The sequence below is a fragment of the Malurus melanocephalus genome, unplaced genomic scaffold, assembly GCF_030028575.1.
Source record: "Malurus melanocephalus ecotype Western Australia unplaced genomic scaffold, MMel_1.1 scaffold_170, whole genome shotgun sequence".
NCBI classification, from domain to species: domain Eukaryota; kingdom Metazoa; phylum Chordata; class Aves; order Passeriformes; family Maluridae; genus Malurus; species Malurus melanocephalus.
The window spans coordinates 1,134,396-1,159,031 of record NW_026623402.1 but is presented as its reverse complement, the minus strand read 5'-3'; the positions used below and the strand labels follow the sequence as shown (position 1 = coordinate 1,159,031).

The following is a 24,636-nucleotide window of genomic DNA, read 5'->3' as shown; positions in this document are numbered from 1 at the left end:
TCAGATAAGYGGTGAAGTACAATATTATGAATGTCAAACAACAGCTCATCATTAGAGCTGACAAAGCTTGCTCCTCTGAGAGGGGAAGTAAATTCAGTTCCATAGACTAAAYATGTATATTTAGTGGCATGAAGTTAAAAGAATCAGCCAGGAGGATTTGCATTTGCCCAGCTATTGCTCTGTGAAGTATTTCCTCTAACTCAGTCTCTAAGAAAGGAAACCAGTCACAGTATTTTGGAAGGGGGGGTCAGAATTCTCCACAGGGAACCAGCACAACTCAAACCAGAATGTACCCAGGACTCAAGATCCAGATTGCACGGAAGCTCCCAACTCTACCAGGATGGTCTAAAAAAGGTCACTAAAAAGTGATCCAGAGGAAGCATCTTCCTTACAGGATGTCAGTCATGACCTACTCAGGTGCTGCCTTAGAAAGATACGCTGGCTGTTACACTCATCCTGGTAAAAAACAAATCAGAATGTGGTGGTGGTGATGAGGAAATAATAAATACAACCTCAAACCACTTCTTGCTCTCTAAAACAAATCTCAGTCACACTTAAAATGAATCCAAGCATCACTGGCGTTTGTGGTTTTCTGGTTCATGTATTTAATCTGCTTCTTGAATTCAACAGAGAAAAGTTTACAGGATAAAAGCAAAGTGAAATTAAAAATTCAGTGCTTCAGGAGACAGCATGAGGTCTGTCCCAGCCAGAACAGAGCTAATGAAAGTGAACTGCTCCCTGACTGCCATGCAGGGTGTTTCCATGGAACTTGATAATGACAGGGGAAGCTGGGGAATGGCTGGGCCSGTGAGTGTTGGGAGACTGTTCCACCAAAATACCAAGAGGAGCTGGATTGGARTCTGCAGGTTACAAATCAAAAGGGAGATTCCTTGTGGGAGCAAGGGTTCTGCACAACCTCAAAATCCCAATGTGAAGCTTACCAAAGGAGGGTCCGACAAGTCAGATGTCTCCTTCCACCCCATCTCCCTCCTTCAAAGCAGTAAACAAAAGCTGGGAAAGAGGAACTGCTTAATTAGCAGAGATCAAAGATGTCTCTGACCAGTAGCCAGACAAAATTTGGGATCATGTGGGTCACTCAGTGAAAACTTGTGATGTAGCCAGTATCTTTGATGTGATTCTGTTTATTCTAAGCTCATATAAAGTACCACTTTATTGAGTGCAGGGAAACAAGACAAAAAAATCTATGCCAGAATTTCAGTACCTCTTAAATCTCAAAGTTCAAATCACCCAATATAAATCTTACAGGTTTACATAAAAATATTAAAACCCACAGGTAGTTTTACCTTAAATTCTCTGCCAATGAGGTAAAAAAACCTGTTTCCTTTTTCCAACATTCCTTTGAATCCTTGGAAACCGTTACACTTCTTTAATCCTGCAGATTAAATAAATTTRTCATTCTTTATGAAGTAAAAACGTAACTTAGAGTACATTTAGATGAATCAATAAAATGGTTGGAAATAAGTTTTAGTAAATTTATCAATTAATAGCCAAGCCCAGGAGGCCATCCYGCCTTTCTGCTCTGTCAGCTCAGGGATTTCTTTCTTCCCAACAGTGTTTATGTAAGAGCTGCATGATAAGCAGCACTCGCTATAAATTATTGATCAGCGGAGCCATTAGCTGGAATTCAAGAGACAACTATGTCACAGCAAAAGCAGAACAATTATTGCTATTGATTGGAATTTTTTTAGAGATTATCTTGATATTTGAGCATGTCAGGAAATACAAATTTCTTCTAAATAATAATAATAATAACAATAGTACTAGAAACATATATTACAGCATGGCTACAGGACATCTTTACAAAAGAAATGGAAAAAAAAGGGAAGGATTCAATTTCAGTAACTGTGTGGCCATGGGTTTTCTATTACTATTTTTGAAAAAGAGTACAGGAATCATTATGGTTGCAAAAGACCTATAAGACCATCGAGTCCATTCTCTGACCCAATACTATGCCCACTAAACCAAAGCACCACATCCACTTGCTTTTTTAACATTTCCAGGGATGGTGACTTCACCACTGCCGTGGGCACCTTGTGCCAGTGTCTGACCATCTTTCCAGTAAAAAAAAAAAATGCCCAATATCCAACCTGAACCTATCTTGTCACAACGTGAGGCTGTTTCCTCTTGTCATGTCCTTTGTTCCCTGGGAGCAGAGCCCGACCCTCACCTGGCTGCCTGCTCCTATCAGGGAGTTGTAGGGCCTGAGAAGGGCCCCCTTGAACCTCTTTCTGTCCAGGCTGAGCCCTGTCAGCTATTCCTGGTGCTCCTGACCCTTCCCAGGACACTCCCCAGGCCCTCAAGGTCTGTCCTGTTGTGAGKGGCTGAAAACTTACCCCAGGATTGGAGGTGCCTCAGCACAGGAGAGGGTCACTGCCCGGTTTTGCTGGCCACAATATTATTACATTTGTGCCCCTGGCTTTATTTTACAGAGTAGTGTGATCTTCAGAGGAGAAGGACTGCTGAAGGAAGGATGGCTGGAGCAAAATGCTTTGCTGGGGAAGGCTCCCCTGGAAAACAGTAAATGGGATTCAGGGAAGCAGAAGTTACATCAGGAGGAACTGGGTCTGGAGTTGAGGGGCTGAGAGGGATCAGATGGGAGCAATTTGGGATTACCTGTGAGCAAGGGTGAGGGATGCAGAGCTGGGAGGAGAGGGAGCTGTAGCATCAGCGGATAGAAAACCTGCGAAGAAGGAAAGCCACGGGCCATCTGCGAGGAGAGATAATGAAACCGAGGGAGCGGTGCAGGCGAGATAGCGTCAGCCATAAACAAGCGGAGAACGAGAAGAAAAATAACCCAGCGAGTTTSCAGCGGGACTCGGGCTGAATTGTTTGGTGAAGTGCGTGTTGTTTGCGCATGGCAAATGTCAGCCGGTGGGGAGGGCGGTGGCGGGGACAGCCCGGGAACCTCAGCGCCCGGCCCCGCGGGCTGCTCCTGCTGAGGGGCCACCCGGCTCCTGCCACCCCTCGCTATCCCWTCCCTGCTTCACGGAGGATGCCACAAACATCACGCCCATCCATCCCTCCCTGAGGGGGCCATCCCCGCTCCCGCCTGCGCCCCTCACACCGAGGCGGGAAGTGTGTGTTTGTGTGTGGGGGGGTGCACGCTCCCGCCGCCCCGCCGCGCCCAATTGGCCAGCGGGGGCGCGCTCCCGCAGCCCCCCCGAACCCCCCCCCGCGCTGTGAGGAAGATGGTGGCGGCCGCCTGAGCGCGTCCCCGCGCTCCCCTTCCTCCCCTCAGACGGGCGGGCGGGCGGAGCGCAGGGGAGCGGCTGCTGCTGCCGTCCCGGCTGGGCGGGCGGCTGAGGGCGGGAGGCGGCCCCTCGTCGGCGGCCGTGCGCGGAGGAAGCGGCGGGCAGCTGCAGCCGACATGGAGGAGCGGTCCCCTCCCGGCGGGGGCCCGGCGTCCCCCCCGCGGGGCTGAGCCAGCGGCCCGCCCGCCCCGCGCCTCGGGAGGGCTGCGGGGGAGCGGGGCCAGCGGCGGGCGGCGGCAGCCCCGGCCCGGCTCGGCCCAGGCGAGGGGACTATGCGGGGCTGCCCCGACGCGCTGTGTGCGGAGCCCGGCGAGCGGCCGATCGTCGCGGCGCTGCCCGGCCGCCCCTACGCGGCGGGGACCGGAGGASACTAGAGGCGACGCCGCGAGGAGCCCGGTGGCTTCGGCAACCCCAGAGACCTAAGTCCGGCGCGGGCTCTTGAGGAGGAATTGACAACATGGCTTCCCCACCGCACCAGCAGCTGCTGCATCACCACAGCACCGAGGTGAGCTGCGACTCCAGCGGGGACAGCAACAGCGTGACGGTGAAAATCAACCCCAAGCAGCACCAGGGCTGCACCTCTTCCAAGCACTGCAAGTACAGCATCTCCTCCAGCTGCAGCTCGGGGGAGTCCGGGGGCACCCGCCGAGCCGGCGGAGCGGCGGGCAGTGGCTCCGGCCTCCGYCGGCCGAAGAAGCTGCCGCAGCTCTTCGAGAGGGCCTCTTCCAAGTGGTGGAACCCCAAGTTCGACTCCAACAACCTGGAGGAGGCTTGCATGGAGAGATGCTTCCCGCAGACCCAGCGCAGGTTTCGCTATGCCCTGTTCTACATCGGCGTGGCCTGTCTGCTCTGGGGTATCTACTTCGGCATACACATGAGAGAGAAACAGATTGTTTTCATGGTGCCGGCTCTGTGCTTCCTCCTGGTATGTGTAGSTTTTTTTGTGTTCACTTTCACTAAGACTTATGCCCGCCATTACGTATGGACTTCGCTGATACTCACCCTCCTGGTGTTTGCTCTGACCCTCGCTCCGCAGTTCCAGGCTCTGAAGCCTGTCTCAGGAAGTGGTGACATGTCCAACCGGACTCTCCCGGCAGATCCCACAGACACTTGTCTTTCTCAAGTAGGCAGTTTTTCTATGTGTATCGAAGTGCTCTTGTTGCTTTACACAGTGATGCACTTGCCCCTGTATTTATGCTTGTTTCTGGGACTGTCGTACTCGGTCCTCTTCGAGACCTTTGGTTATCACTTCCGTGACGAGAACTGTTTCACACCTCTGGGAGCCGGTGCGGTTCACTGGGAGTTGTTGAGTAAAGCCTTCCTGCACATCTGCATCCACGCCATCGGTATTCATTTATTTATCATGTCCGAAGTCAGATCGAGAAGCACATTCTTGAAAGTGGGGCAATCCATCATGCATGGAAAAGACTTGGAAGTGGAAAAAGCCCTGAAAGAGAGGATGATTCATTCTGTTATGCCAAGAATAATAGCCGATGACTTAATGAAGCAGGGGGATGATGAAAGTGAAAACTCCGTCAAACGTCATTCCACCTCAAGCCCCAAAAACAGGAAGAAGAAGCCCTCCATACAGAAAACCCCCATAATATTCCGTCCTTTTAAAATGCAGCAGATAGAGCAAGTAAGCATTTTGTTCGCAGATATCGTTGGCTTCACGAAAATGAGCGCCAACAAATCAGCCCACGCCCTGGTGGGACTCCTGAACGACCTCTTTGGACGCTTTGACCGTCTGTGTGAGGACACTAAATGTGAGAAGATCAGCACTTTGGGAGACTGTTACTACTGCGTGGCCGGCTGCCCCGAGCCCCGGGCGGATCACGCCTACTGCTGCATCGAGATGGGCTTGGGGATGATCAAAGCCATCGAGCAGTTCTGCCAGGAGAAGAAAGAAATGGTGAACATGAGAGTCGGTGTTCACACCGGCACAGTCCTGTGTGGCATTTTGGGAATGAGAAGGTTCAAGTTCGATGTGTGGTCCAATGATGTCAATTTGGCCAATCTGATGGAGCAGCTCGGGGTGGCTGGRAAAGTCCATATTTCAGAAGCTACTGCCAAATATTTGGATGACCGTTATGAAATGGAGGATGGAAAGGTGGTTGAGCGCGTTGGTCAGAGCGTGGTAGCCGACCAGTTAAAAGGTACGTGCTTTTATTTTGTGCTYGTATTTGTTTTGTGAGAGAACAGAGTTGCCCCAGTGCCTGCTTTGTGCTTGCTGATGTGCAAACTGTACGTGTGTTACATTTAACTCAGTGTGCCGGTGATCACAAACACCAGAGCAATTACAGCATAAAAGATTCCACGGAGATAAGTGTGAAAGATCATCTGTGGTACTCAAAATAGGCTTAAAAACTCAGCGTTCTTTGTGACTGTTGCCTTGTAGAGAGGAGAAGGTTCATGTGTTTGCTGTCTGCAAGAGGTTTTTGTTTTACTGTTGTGTGTCATCCTTTAATTCAGTAAGTAAACTTGTTAATTGACTTCATGTGCCATACAGAGAGCATATGTGTTTTGCAAAATTATGTATATCTGTGAAAAGGTTTTTTTGGCATCGGGAGAGTTGGGACTGCGAAGGCATTTGGGAAAAATGACAGCTGGATTCACAGAAAGAAATGAGCACTGTAGATTTGGCAGTTTGATATGGCAAGTTGTTGCAGTTTGGAGTTAGGCTGGAAAAAGTTACTCAGGTGGCTCAGTGAGCTGGCAAATGCTCTCATTTCTGCAACTCAAAAGATGTGAGGATGAAATGGCAAATTTGGCTTTTGGAGAAGAAAATGAGGGATCCATCGGTTCCCCTTGGTTAAGGGTTCCGATTTTCGTTTTTCTACAGTGTTCATTTTGAAGCGAAACCCTTGGCTSCTTTCTATCAGCACGTAGAGGCACGTGCAGGAGGATTGTACGCGCTGAGGGTTTAATTGTSTCCCTTTTCAAATCTGTGTGTCTTCAGTGCAGTGCCTTTGTCTCACAGAGAGATTGTTGTCTGCAGTGCTTGCAGTCCAAAATGGGGAGCAGATGGATCAAAATGGGGGTGGAATATGTAACCAATCCTGTTACGCTCTGTGAATTTATTCATTCTGTTAATAAAAAGTACCCTTTTAATGAAGCATGGAAAACTGAGTGGAGGAACCCAAAGAGGCATAGACGGCGTTGTGATGGGGGAAGGAGATGTTTGTGGCAACAAACACAAAAGGAGGCCAGGATAGTGGTAGAAAGGTCAGTGAGTAAGGACGTGGGGAGAGCACTGCAGAGCAGTGGTGGCAGTGGCAGCCACTTGCCCCTGGCAGGTGCTTGTTTTGATGTGACACAAAAACTTATTTTTGGTGAGCGAGCTGTCCGCATGCATACRGCAGCCGGGCTGCAGCAGGAGGCTYAGGGCGAGCAACGACATCGGCAGTGACATTGGTGCCTGGGAGCCACAAGACTGAAGCAGATGTGTGTCCCTGGGCTTTGGCTTTCTGGTTAGCTTCTAAAAATACAAATTCAGTTAGTTTCTTTGAAAAGTGTTGACACTGATGTATTTCAGTGGGAGTGTGCTTTCAAGAAAAMGTAGGCATAACCTCACTGTTACTCTTAAGATGAATTTTGCTGTTCTGGTGGAAATAAATTGAATAGGTTGTAGATAAACATCCCTGTGGTATTTCCCTCTTCCATGTACCTTTACAGCCAAATGCAGTGTGCAGGCTGTGTTGTAGCAACAAATGAAATCTGGTTTTTTTTTTTCTGCATTTATAACTATTCTCAATATTAATCTCAAACTGACGTGAACTTAGTTGTGGAGGCTGACAGTACTGCTCTTAAATATTCTTATTTATTGGTTTATATTTTCCAGGAGATCACAAGAACACTGTGCAGAGCAGTTAGACCACATGCCAGCAGTGGGTTTTTTCATGGTCTTTCTCAGACTTCGGTTTTGTCCTTGGTTGCATTTATCAGGAGAAGGCACAGGCTGCTGTGCCTCCTCAGTACCGAGGTTTGGATTTTGCAGCTCTGAATGCCTTTCCCAGCTTCTGCTTCACAGCCAGGGTACTACAGATGGACAAACTGATACGCAGTTTAGATAAAATGAAGTTTGCTTTGTGAACTGACATTTAATGGTCTCTTCTTACCCTGAAATGTAGCTATGAAAGTAGCTGACGCATGTGGTAAGAATTACTTTAACGAGGAATATGGATTGGGCTTTTCTTTTTCCCCATTTCCCTTCTGTATTTTTTTTGTGGAACTGTAATTAGCTGCCATTTCTTACCAATGTCTTATGCAGTTATAGAAATCAGAGGTTGTGTGTATTTCTAAGCCAAGCAGACCTCTGCTATGACCYCCCTTAGCCACAGGTTTGTAGCACACTTACTCTGTTCCCTCCTGTGCCAAGACCCTCAGGGGATGTGGTAGGTGGTGGGTGCTACAGAGCWGCCCATTTTTTCCTGTTTCCTCAGAACTTTGTTCTGCAGCCAGATTACTCAGCTGATAGGTAAATGCCATCAGGGGAAAAAAATACATCAAAGCTAAGGATAAAAGCCATCAAACAGCAGTGCCACAGGCTGGTGTGCAGGACCTGCTACAGGGGAGGCTTTTGTTAGGGAGCTGCTCTGAGATTTAATAAGGGAAACTGAGATTTCACCTCTTAATTAATTGTTCTTTGCCAAGCACCTGTGCAATTCTGTGAATGGAGGTACTGTTAGGAAGCTTTGCTTTTAGTATATTCTCTGAGAATCTGTTGATAGAAGCGATAGAGAAGAGGAAGTTTGTTGTGGTTGTTTAATTATGTCATACCTCATATTCTCTTCAAGTATGAAAGAGCTGTACAGATAATAACAGACATRAGCTTTGTTTCCCTACTGGTACTTCAATTCTCAGCTTCCTTTCAACCTTTGATATCTTAATTATATCCTATTTTTTATGCTGTATGTCTAGTATATTATCTCTTAATTGTATGAGCTKCAGCAGTTGTAGCTATCTTTGAGCTTGAGTCAACAGGAGCAAGTAAACTCTTCAAAGAGCAAAGTGGGAGGTGCTGAGCACASGGTGTCCACGTTCCACACACTTCAGGACTTCTACCTAACACTGCCCTTGGAGCAGGTCTTGGAACAAAAGCAYCTCTGTGGCTGCAGCGCGTCAGGCATGCTCCTGGAGCGAGTCCTTTGGCTCAGTTCACCCTGAAGGAATCCAGGTACAGCTCTCCAGTGTGCACCAAAGCAGGGTGTAGAGGACTCACTTGGGTGAACTACTTCAAAGCCCTGCTCCCTATTCCATTTGAAATTCTCATCTTTGTGTCCCCCAAGCTGTGCTAGTGCTGGTCTTCATGTTTTTTTGGAGTAGATGAGGTAAAACTACATTTCTTTCTGTTTTGTTGTTCACTGAAATCTTAGAATAGGRATATCTTTCCTTCCTCCTATGCTTCCTTGGTTCCTTAGTGCAAGCAGTGYGGCTCTAGTATGTTCCCTCGTGTTTCTGACTTCAAAATTCAATAGATAGTGTCTAAAAGAACTCAACAAGTAAAGCATGCCAGTGATTCTTTGCAGTATTTTTGCCTGTTTCTGTTTTATGTTTTAAGATTCCTTAGACCCTCTGTTTCACAGCACCTGATCCCCTTGGATGTGAGGAGAGCAGTGTTGCAGTGAATTTGTGAGGTCTGCATATAAATCCCAGTCATCAGTTCAATTATATCTTCCATAATAATTTTGCTATAGGATTTGAGASAATTCACTTTTTCTGTTTCCTTGCAGAGCTTCCTAGCAAATAAATTTATTGAAGATTATGAGATACTGAGAGTCACACTGCACAGGTTAATGTGTCCCTTTCAGGCTCTGGAGACGTAGATCTCCTCTTGGGATATAAAAAGTTCTGCTTATGGAAATATTTTTGTTTTGCTCTGTTCTTCTTGGTTGTTTGCATTTCTCTTTCTTGTTGCTTGGGAGGTCACAATATTGCTATTTACCAGCCAGAAACTCTTCCAGAAATACCAGGGTCACCGGCATCTTGTTTTTTGAGTGCTCAAAATACGTAAGCATGTTGGGGCAAGAATGCTTTCTCTGTGTTTATAGGGCACAGCACAGCCGAACCATGATTTCATCTGGGGCCTCTGTATGTGCACTGATCTTCTAAATAATTCCCGAACTTTCTGCAGCCAGACATCTCCTTGTAAAGCCAAGGAGTGGCTTTATCGCTGTTTTTCTGTTAGAAACTTTGACGATATAGCTGTGCTTTTCTCTCTGACTTTGTCACTTATTTCATCATGGAGAAAATGCAAAGGGATCGTTGTTTTCTCTGTCACCTGGCTGAGCCATGGCTGGTGGCATAGGGGAGTTTGGCTTTCACAGCACTTACTGTACGAACACCCAGCAATTCACCTGCAATTCACCTGCGGCCAGCAGGGATAAAACTTGATAAAGATTCTTGACAAAGCTTATCCAAGATCTTGTGTGCTGCTTTCAGTGTGTTCTTTTAATATGTTTTCTGTGTTTCTTTTAATATGCGCTTCAGTTTTAAATGTTTCTTTAGTAACAAGTAAATTGGTTTAAAAAGTCACCATTTTGCTCAACAATGAAACCTTTCAGTGCCTGAATAGCCTGGCTCTTTACAGGGTGGCAACCTGCAATCCAGGGGATGCTTTTTCAGTGGCACTTGAGATRCAGCCCTTGGGACATGATACTCCACTGCTGCTTCACGTTTGGGTTACAGGAACCACAGCATGGGTGTTCCTGAAAGACAAAATCTTCGGTAAGATTATGAAGGGATAAATCACTGAATTATTCTTYCCTTCCTCCCCTCTGCATTGGTCAGGGGAGAGCACGATCACACCCTGACAGCAACGGAGTTTTCCCTGGCTGCCTTGACTCCGTGTCCTTTACCAGYGCTGTGCACAGGAGGACCTGTAGCTGTCATGTACTTCTGGAAGTTCAGAGGTAGATGAAAGATCASATGAAAGTTTTCCTTGGCTTTTTGAGCCTAGCCTGCTGGGCAAGGTGTAAATCTAGAAGGCTTGTGCCAGCAGGATGGCTCTGTAGAGAGCTCAGCAGATTCAGCTTTGCTCTGGGGCTAAGGGCAGCTATAGTCTTTAACAAGTGAGGGTTTTAGGGTCAATGAGAGGGGTTAAAGTGCTTGTCTTGTTTCTTGCCAGCTGCTGTGCAGGTCTTTCTGTTCAGCTTTTGCTTTCATCATGTTCCATAAATGTTAGTCTTTAGATACAGGCTTTTTATTAAGCTGGCTTTTGACAAGACTTTGTGATTTTCTATTTCATGTGTTCTGATACTAATCTGATGGTCAGGCAAAACCAGATAGAACAAATGTCCAGTTTTCTTTAAATAGTAATTAATTAATCGTGTGTATGTATTTCCACTTTCTCACAAAGAGAACTCTGAATGCTGACCATGGCAGAAAATTTTTGTGACCAGTCAGTTTATYAGTTTTATATAATCTGATCTATTAACTATTGTTGAGGTAGTGGTACATGCTCTTATATGTGGCAGTGAAAATAAAATATCATACATAGGTTGACTTCACTTCTGTATTTCAAAAAYGGAAAGTGTTCAGTGACAGATAAAGAATAGTAATTAGAGGTAATTTGCATGAAGGCACATTGCCAGGGAGAAGCAAATTCTACATCGATTTAACGTTTTGACATGATCTGTAATTTTACCGTGTAATAGCGTAAAGAAAAGGAGGTAAATAGTGAATATAGTTGCTCAACCCGGTTCTTGACAAGTCTTCACTCAGTGAAGGTGTCTTTCACAGCTATAAACAAAAGAAAGAAGTCTGTAGGAAAACCTAGTGATTATTGAGCTTTGGAAATATGACTTGATGAAATGACAGAACTCTTTCTGCAAGGAAACCTGGGTATGTGTGCAGGTACTGCACAGTTTGCTGCCAGACCTGGACAGRAAGGTAACAATTTCTCCAAATTTTGAGGAAGATTTGTTGAATTACTTAYGGTTTTATTTGTGCAAGACTGAATAGAAAAATCTCTCAGTTAAAAATATTCACACTTCAGCTGTTTTTATTGTTTAAGGGAAATGTGGATGTTGGCTTTTGAGGCTTTGAGTTTTAATAACATGTTTTTGGGCTAATTTGACTGGACACAGTCAAATAAATAGTAAAAGTAAAATAATTTATAAGCATAGTTAGAATCAGTGTAAGGTTCTTCACTTTGAAGGGGATGGAGCCTGACCCTARCCATACATTTTGTTTAACATCATGGGCTCTGGTTTCAGTTTGTCATGTCCTGACACTAATAAATAAATAAATAAGTCAAGGCAGTATTGAGGGTTTGGTTGTGAAGTGTTGCAGCTCTGCCTGTTTAACCCTGTGTGAGCACTGTGKGGTGAAGGAACAGTTCCAGTAGACYTTAAAACATTTACATCCTGCAGGAGTTCAAGTCAGCATGGTCACAGAGGATCTTCACCCCAGAACATGGGAAAGGTGAGGGCTCAAATCATAGGTCCTGTGATGCTGGAGGGGCACCATGGCTTTTGCTGCATTCTGATGATCTTTGATCATCATCTGAAGAGTCTTTCACCTGTATTTCTGTTTTTGGCTGCCCCAATTCTGGTGCATGATGTACACAAGTACCCCACAAATTGCAAATCGGAGCTTCCTTTTTGTTCACATCAGTAAATCCTTAGAGGTAGGGAACTGTTTAAATGCGAGACATCACTTTCTTTAAATAAAAGCCTTGACATGGTGGCTTTTTGGGGAAAAAGATTGATGGAAAAGACAAAACAAAGTCAAAGACATGTAGTTTACCTTAATATTTTGTCATGAGGAAGATGCATGATTTGAGTGGGCTGCTTAAAACTCTTTTTGGAGTTATTTCGCAATGTGTGCTTCACTTCTGCTGGCAAGCAAAGAGCGTTAGAATTTACATTCACCACCTTTAAAGTACAATTTCAGTGGATTTCAAGTTGCTGTAAATTGTCCTGGAATATTATTAAAATTTGGTAATTTGAATTATTGCTTACTATCTACAGTTTGTGTGTAAGTTCTCCCTCTCTTGAACCTGAATCACAAGCTCCCTTCATCCATCCTGGCTCTGTAAGGAGAGACAGCCATTTGTCTTTCCCTTACAGCTGACACTTAAAAATTCTCATCTATTTTTAGATGATTTTCAATCTCATTTCTGTCCTTTGAAAAGAAAGGAAGAAAAAGAAAATTCCTAGCCTTTAAATTTTTAACCTCCAGTGGGAGTTGCTTTTGCAGAGAAGCCAACTAGTCAATATAGGCTCATTAACACATTTTAACAGGTTCTGTTATTTAAGTTTGYATTATTGTGATGGCTCTTTCATAGGTTTGGAGGGAATTGTTGKAGCTCAATTTAAAGAAGAGCTATGCAGTTTTTGAAAGTATAGCTGCTTGCTTCCAAGTAATAATTTGTGAAAATATAAAGTGGCAGTTGGAAAAGAAGCCTGAGCTAGGGATGTACTATGGAATTACAGCTCGTTCTTTCCCCAGAGGTCATGTTTGGGCACGGCTTCTGTCTTAGGCAGCAGGACAGATTTGGCTGGTGAGATGGTTCTGGCAAGGCATTTGTCAGTATTGGACTACCCCAGAAATCTTTGCTGCCCTTTCAAGCCAAATTGTTTTCACCAAATTAATRTTCTCTTTCATTTGTCCCCCCTAATGTTTTAACCTTGAGCAATAAGCCTACTAGATATATGCTTTAGGGCTTGGTATTTTTTCATGGTTCTGAAATTTCTTTGTGAAGGAACAAAATGTTCTAGATATATTTCTTCAGCTAGCATCCCTCAGGATCAAAATCTGCCTCACAACTGCCTGTAAATTTTTTGGGTTTGTATTTGCTACAGTAACTTACTGTGGGAATTCTTGGCAAACCATCTAAATAATGATTATATTTCAAGTCTTTATTTCACTGATAGCACTTGCTGTTCCTCTTGTTGCACGTCTAAAACTGTTGCCTTCAGTTTGACTTGATAAATTTAGAAATCACGTTGCTGTCATAAAATAGCATTACTTATAAAATGTCCAAAAATGGCCCAGTGCAGAGGAACTGAATAAAGTCCACTAGCTTGGTGATGGGATTTTTCCTTCTGCTTGCTGCTCAACRTGTGCAGGGACATGCAAACAAAGGAAAAGTAACATCTTGATGATCTGTTTGTGAAAGAGCAATTTGCTGCTTTTTGCATATTTTTYCCTTCAGCAGAAGTTAACTCAAATCTGATGTCATCGTCACAGGCTGGAATTCCCAGAGCTCCTGCTGGGTACATGATTCCATAAACTAGAGGTCCTGCCACTGCAAGGGGGGTAGAGGGGCTGCACAGAAAGAGAGTCCAAAAGCATCCAAATCCAACTGTCTCTGTTTACAAAGACTTCATTTCCTTCCAGTGCTGCTAATTTGTAGGCCTTTATAGGAGGAAGACCTTCAAAACACGGGGAAAAGTGGAAGGCAAAACTAACTGATAAACAATACCACTGMTATTAACAATTACTTGTATTTTTGAAGGGACAAAATAGTTGTAGTTTGACTGCATTTAACTGCACAATAAACAGAAWAAAAAATCAAAAACCCAGTTACAAAACCTCACAGTTACAAAACCCACCTCACAAAATATAAGCAAAGTCTGTAATTTATATAAAACATGCTAGGAAACATTGACACAGACCACAGGAAATGTATGAAAACTTCTTCTGATATTGGATGCTTGATTCTTTGAGTTCATTAGATAAATAAGGATGTTTGAGTCAGAAATGGGATATTTTCAGTTTTTAAATGTGCAGCTTTGCTGTTTGACTCAGACACACGTGCCTGAGAGATGGAGTAGAAGTTAATTTTTGGTTGTGCTGTTTTCCAAAGATGCATCTGAGAAGCTTTTCCATAGGTGTTTCCAGTAGTTCTTGGAATCAAATTCTTGCCTTCTTTAACTCGTGTTTAGTGGACACGTGAAGTGTGTCCTGTAGGTGCTGAGTGCCTTTAACCTCTGACCAACTTGGACGAGTGTCCAGCAGATAAATCTTTTGAAATTGCTCAGGGCCTGACGGGAGCAGTGCTACAGGCAGGATGTAATGAGGAAATGTTCMTGTAAGGGCATTATTTGCAAAGAGACCAGGTACAACATCAGCTCCACATTTCCTTTGTTTAGACAGTGAGATGCTTGGGAAGAGCTGTGTGTGTTTCCCGCAGGTCTGAGTTTGGCCTGTGCAAGTGGCCACAGGCTTCCAGAGCAGGGATGGAGAATAGGGTATTACACACAGTGACTGTGCACCAGCAGAAAATCAGGCTTTGATCCAAGGCTTTTGTAGCCTTTCCCATCTATTTCCAGTTTTTAAAACTTGGGTCTGATGTGAAGTGAATCCATAGGATGCCACTGAGTTGATTAGAGGGATGGAGCACCTCTCGTATGAGGAGAGGCTGAGAGATTGGGGAATGTTCAGCCTGGAGAAAAGAGGGCTTCAGAGTGACCTAATTTGCCTTTACAGTACCTGAAGAGAGCTGTCAAACATGGAGAGAGACTTGGGGACAGGGCAGGGGGGAACAGCTTCATTCTGACAGAGGGCAGAGTTAGATGGGATTTGGGAAGAAGGTTTTCCCTGTGAGAATGAAGAGGCCCTGGCACAGGTTACCCAGAAAAGCTGTGTCTGCCCCATCCCTGGAAGCATCCAAGGATAGGTTARATGGAGCTTGGAGCAACCTGGGATACTGGAAGGTGTCCCTGCCCATGGCAAGGAGTAGAACTGCATCCAGTTCTACTGGAGCTTTGTAGATGAGCTTTGAGGTCCCTTCCAGTCTAAATCCTTCCATGATTCTATGAACTTGTTTGAGTCTGTCTGACTCCCTATTTGGGACTGACCTTGCTAGGAAGATACACGTTATGAAAGAGATTCTCTCTCATGTACATGTAAGTAACTAATGAGACAATATGAGTAGTGCTTAATGTTTTAGTTGCTGCTTGGCAATGTGGCATCATCTAGAAGCGGAATGTGTTCTTAAAAGTACCACGTGAGGATGAGAAAATTTATTGTAAGTAGTTTCATAATTCCAATAAACCATTTAAGAGAAATATACACACCCCGTGCCTCACCCGAGGTTCTGGAATTCTTAATGATCAGTAAGTGAATTTTTCTGCTGAGAATGTTAAAGTAACATATACGTCTTTGGTTATGAAACGTTGCTGCTGCTGGAATTTGCTGTGGATACAGATATAAACAAAAGGTCTGCTAGTCTTCACTGGAGTCACATTTTCTTACCTGTGTCAGATACTTTTATTTGATATTTGACAATAGTTTTCCACAGATAAGTCCAAAAATCTTAATTACRTAAAGCTGTTGAGTTGATAGAATCATGGAATGGTTTGGGTTGGAAGGGAGCTTAAAGCTCATCTCATTTCACCCCCTGCCATAGCAGGGACACCTTCCACTGTCCCAGGCTGCCCCRAGCCCCATCCAGCCTGGCCTTGGACACTTCCAGGGATCCAGGGGCAGCCACAGCTTCTCTGGTCACSCTGTGCCAGGGCYTYCCCACCCTCACAGGAAAGGATTTCTTCCCAATATCCCATCCATCCCTGCCCTCTGGCAGTTGGGAAGCCATTCCCTGTGTCCTGTCAATACATACTCTCTTTTCCCCCATGTATATGTGTATCTATAGCATTTCAGTAACTGTGTGCACCCTTAGGATGTTTTTTATGTGAAAATGATCTGAGTTGTCATGGCAGTCTGTTTTTTGCTCCATAATCAGATGCTTGAATCGTGTTTAGTCAGCTTGGAAAACATGTTTAATTCTTGTAGCACAAATGGCTGCGTGTTCATCAATTAGGTGGCACTTCTTAATAAAAGTTTTGCTTGGCTCTATTTAGGAGGGAGCATCATGGAACTTAGCTGTTGGTGACAGAAGGTGGGAGCTTCAGGACATCAAGAATGCCATTTTTTAAATGTGAAGGCAGAGCATCCTGACAGGAAGGTGGTGGTTTCCGAGCCCCGATGAAGCACTGGGATGAACCTTGTGCTGTGTTGCTTATCCTTGTTCCGGGAGAAAGGCAGTTTGGCCGTGGCTGTTTGCTGATCAGGAGTCAGGAATGATTTTTTGTCCATAATCGGTACTGAAAGTGAATCAGACCATACGGGAGGCATTTTTATCAGGCACAGTGTTTTCTGTGTGTTATAAAAAACGCGTGCGTGATGTGGCTATATATAAAATGGAGTACATCTGTTATGCATTTAATTCTTTCCAAGATTTCAGGAGGTGACAAAGTTGGAATTTRTCTTAAAATTCAGATTAAAATTTTGTTTTTCCAAGTTAGGAGRTTTGCCCGCTCAGCTTCCACTCTCACCACTGCTTCTTTGAAGCAGTGTATTTGCAGAGCACTTAAAGAAACTGTATTACTTATGTATTTTGGGATTTAGGTTATGTTTGGAGTTGTATGAGTCTAATATCAGCCATAGCCAAGCGTGCAGCCAAGAGGGTCATAAATTAGTGTGAGTTGTGCTGCTGCYGCTGTAATGGAGCGGGATTGTGCTGACGGGGCGTAATTTGTCTATCCCGTTTGGAGCAAAGGATTTGTTAATTCTTGTGCTGCTTAGTAAGTGCAGGAGTTGGACCATGCCCCACCAGTGTTTGGGGCAGCTTTTTAAACACCAAATCCCCCAAATTCAAGTGGYATTTGTTAAAGTTTGCAGTTAGAATTGTGTCACTTCTGAGAAGAGTTGTTTCTTTTTAACAGCAGAACTATCGATTTGTGGACATAATGTGATTGTGTGTGTTAAATGTGATCTTTGGGATGTTATGGTAACACAACAGCCTTGATGATGGAAATGACACAATTCAGGAACTGCATTTAATATACATTGAGCATGCCTATGGCTTGTCTAAATAAAACAGCTTTAAATGTAGCCTATGACTCACTGATGTAAGTAAAGCMAAACGTTGCTCTAAAAGTCTTTGCTGCTGTATTTAGGTGATTCAGTATAGAATCACAGGATGGTTTGGGTTGGAAGGGGCCTCAAAGCTCATCCAGTCCCACCCCCTGCCATGGGCAGGAGCAYCTTCCACTATCCCAGGTTGCTCCAAGCTGCATCCAGTCTGGCTTGGACTCTTCCAGGGATGGGCCAGCCACAGTTACTCTGGGCAATCAACACAAAAAGTTACATCTATGAAACAGATTTTGGGGTCAGAAGGAGSGTGGCCTGCAATATTTATGACTGTTTTTGTTACCCTTCCAATGCATATGTAAAATGACAACCCTGCTGCAATGACTGTTGCAGGACAGTCTTATGGAGAGTGAGCCAGCGTGGTGTAGCTGGTATTAGATGGCCATTGAGAGGGTTCATACTTGGATCCTTATTTGTAGGCTGAGGCACCTCTCAGGCAAGGAGCAGTATTGAATTCATTAAACCTGTACTGCTACCTACCTGGGCTCCTCAGGAGCTAGTGGGGCTGAGCCTCAGGGACACAAACCAGAAAGCAGAAAGGCCCCAATAACCTATTTCAGATGCACTCTGCTGCTCCACACAGCTGAGGGGCTGTGCATTGTCAAGGAAGAAAGAAGGTGAGGCAGCCTGAGTTCATGGCTGGGCCGCAATCGAGCAAATCCAGCAAGGATTCCATCCCTGCCCTGGAGCTGGTCATGGCTCTGTTACAACCTTGCAGGACAAATAAATGGTTCTCATTTTCTGAGCTGTTTCTTTTCTTGATGTGACTTTGCCCTGTCTCCTAAATTGAAGGAAAACACCCCTTTATTTTCAAAAAAGCCTAAAATAAACATTTTGATTTAATACATTTGGATATTTCTATATTAATATATAGCTGAACCATAATAAATGGGGATGAAATTTTAATTTCTAGTATTTACTTTTTCCTTTATCAGGGGATAAAATCTATCACATATGCACAATAAAGGGACTGGAAAGATCACTATGCATTTGAGTAACTGGTGTGGATTAAAGTGTGTTACTTGTACATGGATATTGTGGTAAAGGGTGAGTCAAGTGCCTAATTTGAAAACTCTGTAGAGTGCCTAATATTCATAATGAATAAATTCCTCATCTGTAGCTGTGGAGCCCATTCCTGAAAAACCCTTGTCTAGACAGCTGACTGYCTGCATGTATAATTTTTCAGCTGTGCCCGTTCAGTAACCTGCCAGAGGAAGTGGGTCCTCCTCAATCCATCTCCACTATGAGCTCTTGTTGGATGTCTCAGTGGCTGTTTCGTGATGTTCCTGCTTGCTCTAACAAACTTTTAGAAAACTCTGCTTCAGTCTCCTGTTTTGTGAAGTTTAATTGTTGCCAATGGGAGGGATTTTTAATGTGACGGTTACCAGACATATCCTGAAGATGTAGCGATGAAGCATAGCCTTGCTTGAGATTTCTGCTCTGCATTCTGCTGTGGGGGCCCTAAACCCAGGTTTAAATCCCAAGCAATCACATCCATGTTCACTTCTCAATTGTGTTTGTAGTCCGTGAGTGACGCAAAGTGCTGCTCTGTGCTGAGGCAGGGATGTGAGCTCATTTACTCCTAAGAAACTGTGCTGATGCTTTGGTGACAGTGGTTCCCAAAATGCTGTATTTGAAGTTTGTCCAAAAAACCAGGTGCTTGCTACCAGAGCAGAGTTAAATAGATCAAATAGTGAGTAGCTAAAATTAGTAGTATTGTTCCATGGGACGCAGGGTGTCTCGCTCTTTTTGTACTGAGGTGGAAGTATTTTCTCATATCTCATCACAGTCCCACACATTTTCTATCTACTGCCTTTTTGTTCTCATGTTAAAGGGAGAATAAAGGGGAGAATTTGTACTTTGTGGCAGTATAAATCCTTTGTAAAATAGCTGGAGGTGAAGTGAAATCTGCATTTTGACTATTAGAATGAGATGGGGCACTGTGGGGATACCAGGCATTGTCATTCCAAAAACAGGATAAAGGGTTACAGGTTCAGCACAGCAGCATTTGAAATGAACTTTTTTGTACTTCGTTTGTTTGTCTATTTTAATACAAAGCAGCTAATGATTTATCTTTCTTTTGCAATGTCACGCTGGCTCTAGAAGACAGGGGTTTTAAGGGATGTATTTTTGGAAGGAAAGAAGTGATTCTTTAATGGTCTAAAGTTTTCGGATGCTTCTTTGCATATGGAGCAATTCCTGCTGTTTCCTGAACCAAAATTTAACTTTTTGGATGTGGGGGATGAAAAGAACATACTGCAGCAGCAACAGTATATCCAAGATGATTTTTTGTTACTTTATGCTCCCCAAAGTAAACTCGAAGACCTTTAAAATGTAGAAGTGATTGGTTCAGTAAATATATCCAGTTAATAATTGACTGTTTTGGGTACAGGGACTACTTAGCATGACTGTTTATATGAGTATTTCTATTGCGAATGTGTCTCCATGTGTGGAGAAATGGGGAGTTTTTGAACTATCTGTATAAATTGTACAAAAAAGTTCACTTTTTTAGCTGCTGTTTTATCAGGCAAGACAGCAGAGAGCAAATGGGTATGAACCATGAAAATCTGAGAGGTCATCATTAAAATGATATTTACAGCGCAGTCTATAGGTTGTTGAGTTTCTTCATGGTTGACTTTAAATTATGCAATTATGAGATTTGGAGCTTTCATTGCTTAATGTTTAAATATATTGTTATTTTTAATTTTAAATTTAAAAAAAATCTGCTTAACTAAGATGTTAATTGGTGAAAAAAWTTTTTTTGAAAGAACCTAAGTGAAAGGAAGATTAACGGCTGATTTTTGGCCCAGTGGGAGATGATTAATTCCCATGGTCTCATGAGCACAGAGACCATGGTGCTTCTGTATTTTGTGAGCTCCCCATGAAGGTTGGTTTTTCTTTGTGGATGCTCTTCCACGTTCTTGATTGCAGAATTTAGGGAGTTGAATTTTCTCAGTGAGGCACAAGCCATGGTAACTTGTGTGCTCTAAAGAGAGATTGTATTTGCTGGTAGATCATTCTCCCTCCTCCCAAAAAAACCTGACAGCTGTTTTAAGAAGTTATTTTCAGGCTGGAACGTGAAACTTGGAAGAGAACCATACTCCTTTTGAAACAAACTTTGCAGTCCTCATGCCCCCCATAGAAAATACTCCATATTTTTATTTACAGTTTCRTGTAGTTGATCGTATGTTAATGCTCTCATTTACTCTCCTCTTTTTGTTTACTTCAGCATTCTGTAGTATTTGTTTGCCAATAATTCAAAAGTATAAACAAGTGGAGATAGTGCTGGATTTTGTGGTGGGAATTGTAATGTTCCCAATGCAATTTGCTGATATGAAATATGAAAGGTGGGATTTGCAGATGTTAACACTATTATGGTTTCTAGCCATAGAACTGAAGAGCAAAACTGACCTCTGAGCAATATCTCACATATTTTGGTGCAAGTTTCCAAGGTCCAATTGCACCCTGGTAGCTTTTCTCAAAATATTGTGGCTTTTTTAGATAATTTTAAAGTGTTTGTTTTCATTGTTCTCTTGCAACTGAAGATAATCCCTACAGGCATTATGACAGCAAAATATTTTAATGGGATGGAAGCTGTTAAGGGAAAATAGTTATTCCTAAAATCTCATCTGTATTTTTAATTACCCATTAGATTTTATCTTCTGAGAAGTAAATTAGAGAGCAATTTCATGATGATATTTGGAAAAACTGGGAAGCAGTGGGGAAGTGGAAGCCAAAGGCATGTTGGGTGACAGTGTGAGGGAAGAGATTATAAGAAGTTGGAATCTGCAGGAAACTAATCTAAAGCACTTTTTATTGGATGTTTTTGTTTAGTCCTTAAATCTCAGAAGTTGTTTCAATAATAGAAGAGACATCAGCTAAAGAATTGTCAACTAAATGGACAGAGCCTGTAAGAAATCAGCAATTGGGATGGATGGATGGATGGATGGATGGATGGATGGATGGATGGATGGACAGGGAKGGATGGAGGGAGGGAGGGATGGATGGATGGATGGATGGATGGATGGATGGATGGATGGATGGATGGATGGATGGATGGATGGACGGACGGATGTCTAGAAAAGAGCAGGGAATTGCAGTTGTGTTAGTGTGGAGAAAGAAGCTCCAGATGGGAGAGTTGGCCACAGTCTCCAGACATGGAGGGAGGGTCCTGCCTGTGGAGGGGGAAGGAGCTGGAGCCGAAAGCCCTGTGCTGAAACTGCTGCAGGAGCACCACCTCCAGCAGGGGTTAAGGAACTCTGTGGGAACAGCTTTGGGCTGTGGCCGTGGGGCAGGTGAGGCCCTGGAGGAGTGGTGAGAAGGGAACTGAGCACCTCCTGGGAGGCATCAGCAGGACAGAGCAGCCATGGATTTTAGAGATCGATTGCTGCTGTGCCACTGGGAATAACCGCACAGTATTTCAGCAAGATGGCATTGCAAGAATTTTAATCCTCTTTTTGAATAATTTGAATAATTTGGCATAGAGCTGTGGCTGATTTACTGAGGTTATTGTTTTGGGGTTTTTTGTGTGTTGTGAACTGTCTGGCTTGTCCAGGACATGGAATGAAAGAGAATTGCTCCACTCAAAGTAGAGAGATGATTTTTGCTGTCATCAAAAGCCACATGAAGCAGTAATGTGATGCTGGAGCTGTGCCTTTCCTCACCATTGGCCATCCCAGTGGTRTGTTGTCTGAAGAGCCCAGGGGTGCACAGATGCAGGTTTGCCCACACAGTGCCAGCTGCACATTGATGTCATGGTACCCATTTCTGGAAGGGAAATATGCTGTTAAACAGATACTTACGTGCTTGCTCTGATGACAGCCTGCTGAGCAGAGCAAGGAACTTCGGAGAGTTACTGTCTCTTTTTTATTTCTTTTCTATTTTAGCATTTAATTAGTCTCTGCTTCTCATTACCAAAGTTTTTCCTCTTGGTAGAAATCCAGCAGCCAGTGATACTAATTTTTGTCTTTATATGCACATGTGTAGGTATATAAATAAATCCGTTGATTCGGTTAGTTGAGAGCTGAAAAAATGCATTGCAAACGAGCATTTGTGGGTTGTTTTGCTTTTGATGTGAAAACCTTTGGATGCTACAGCCTTTCAAATGCCAAACCAGAAGCTGGATGTCTCTTTCCAGGGCAGCCACGTCCCTGGCAGGTGGATGTGACAGCCCAGGGCAGTGCTGCCTGTGTGGGAGTGCCCACAAATCTCCCTGTTGTGTCTTCTCCTTCCATGCTTATCCATGTTTCCTTGGCCTGCTGTCCAACTCCAGTGCACTGAGCCAGCCTTGGTTTGCAGAGCTGCTGATCCCTGGTCTGAAGGTGCCTTTGTTGTGTGTGCACTTTGTGATAAGTTTTTGTGATTGCAAGTGTATTTGTTGTTGGAATTTATTCTGCCCTGCTCTGCAAGTCTTGCATTTCCAAGTCAGTTTAACTGGAAACTTCACTTGCACTGTCTAAACTTACAAAAACAAACCAGATGGAGCTATCTGGAAAAGTTTTTGTGTGAGCTGTTCTTTCTGTAAATTTTCCAAAATTATGTTGCAAATGGTCAGATGAGAATGAAAAATAGGCAATTTGGGTGAAAATACGAGCGACAGTAGGAAAAGATCCATTTCCTCTTTGTGCAAACAAGAGCACTTGTGTATCCTGAGACATTCTTAAATACTTTATCTCTTTATTTAATATTTTTTCTTATTACCTGTGCAGTTATGTAGGCTTATCAATAAGCAGGTAAATATGAAAGAATAAGAAAATATATTTGATTTTTTGATTGAGATGAAGTCCACAAGTGATGGAAGCAGTTTGTGTGAGTGTTCTGTGAGGTTGCTGAGGTCTAATAGTTTTATTGGTAATATTTCAGACTTAATGCCTCTCTCAGCCATGAGGGCAGCCATCAAATCATTCATTTAATATCATGTTAGCAGCTCTCTCCTTGCAGTTATCTACAGGGAGACTAAATAAAAATACCTTAAAAAAACCCATGTGACTATGATCAAAATATCCTTAGGGGAGGAGCACTTTGAGGGCTGTTTTTAGGTACYGAAAACTTGAGACTGTCTTCCCTCTCCCCTCAGCACAGTTTGGGGTTTCATGGTGCCTTTCTTTGGTGGTTTTATTTGGTTTTTGTTTTGTTAGTTTAGGATTTTTTWAAAAATTAATTCTGTTTCTTTTCATAATTGGGAAGATTGTTGMCTTGAAGTACTAATTTTAAGGGTCCCAGCAAGTTTTAAGGAAYTGTATTTTTTWGATTAATTTTTATTGGCATCCTTAYGCAAGGATTTATTTGCATTTGTTTTATTTATTTTTATACYTCTTTAATTTCATTGTTAAATTGCATAAGGCCATGTTCATTACGAAAGGCTGCCARTGTATGTTTGTATCCAGCTCCCTCAATAATTTGTTCTCTCTCTGAGTTTGAAACTTGAATCTTTTTTRTTTGGTTTTGTGCAAGTCTGATGTAACAATGCCAGATCTAATTATTTAAATTTCCCATTATAGCCTTCTTACAATTTAAACAGTTTCTACAASACTGAACTTTCACAAGCCCTGAACWTCTCCAGTCTATGCCTTGCCTTAAATTTGCAATTTAAAATTACAGTGGGAGCTGTGTGCCTAACTCATTTTGATCTCTCCATCTACGGCTTGTGGAAACTGGGTTTTAAGCATGGATTGGGGAAGAAAAGCAAAGTATAAATACATTTTTCTCATTTGAAGCCTTTGGTATGATACAGCACATTCCTAAGAAACACCAGGGAGAACTGGTAGCCTGTTTGTCCAGTCTCCCACTCCTGTGGGATTAATGCAATTTGGRTAGAACACAGATTTATTCCAATTATCTAAATCCTGTCTTCTCAGAGAGCCATGGAATCCCAGACTGGTTTGAGTTGGAGGGACCTTAAAACTCATCCAATCCCACCCCCTTCCATGGGTTGGGACACCTTCCACTATCCCAAGTTGCTCCAAGCTGGCCTTCGACACTTCCAGGGATCCAGGGGGAGCCACAGCTTCTCTGGGCAATCTGTGGCAGTGTTTTTGATACAATGCAGACAAGTTTTTTAATTTCTCCATTCAGTTTCCAAACTCAGTTTTTTCAGAATTGCTGGAGTGGGACATTGTTTGCTGGAGAAGCAGAGAAGCCCTACCAGGCAGGAGCTCAGCCGGTGCTGGCGGTGGCCAGGATGCGTTTCTCCGCAGGATTTTCCATCACAGAAAGTTTTGTGTTTCCTGACAACCTTTGCCGTTTTCCCATGACTATAAAGCACGTGCAAACAACTGACCAACAAAGCTGCATCCTTACAAATCGACCTCCAGGCTCAGCATTAGTGCTTCTCAGATTATGTCCTTCCATTCCCRCTGCTCTCTCACACTCTGGTTTTTCACCTTTCTCTGCTGGTTTTCMCCCTCTCCTCTCATGAGTGTAACTTTTATTCAAATTGAAGTAAGTAACCACATGGGAAAGTGCATCCAGTTTAGGAAGCTGG

At 43.5% G+C, this 24,636-nt stretch overlaps 1 protein-coding gene across 2 annotated transcripts in view; it reads left to right on the top strand.

Annotated features, from left to right (window-relative positions):
* The first annotated feature begins 3,340 nt into the window (after positions 1-3,340).
* The window catches only part of ADCY9 (adenylate cyclase 9), an 86,857-nt gene continuing 65,561 nt past the window's right edge, over positions 3,341-24,636 (top strand). The window contains exon 1 of one of the 2 annotated variants that reach the window (XM_057372407.1): positions 3,341-5,428. In XM_057372407.1, the coding sequence (XP_057228390.1) occupies positions 3,730-5,428 (1,699 nt within the window). In that variant the 5' untranslated portion in view covers positions 3,341-3,729. The remainder of the gene's footprint in view (positions 5,429-24,636) is intronic. The other variant, XM_057372408.1, reaches the window with a different exon arrangement.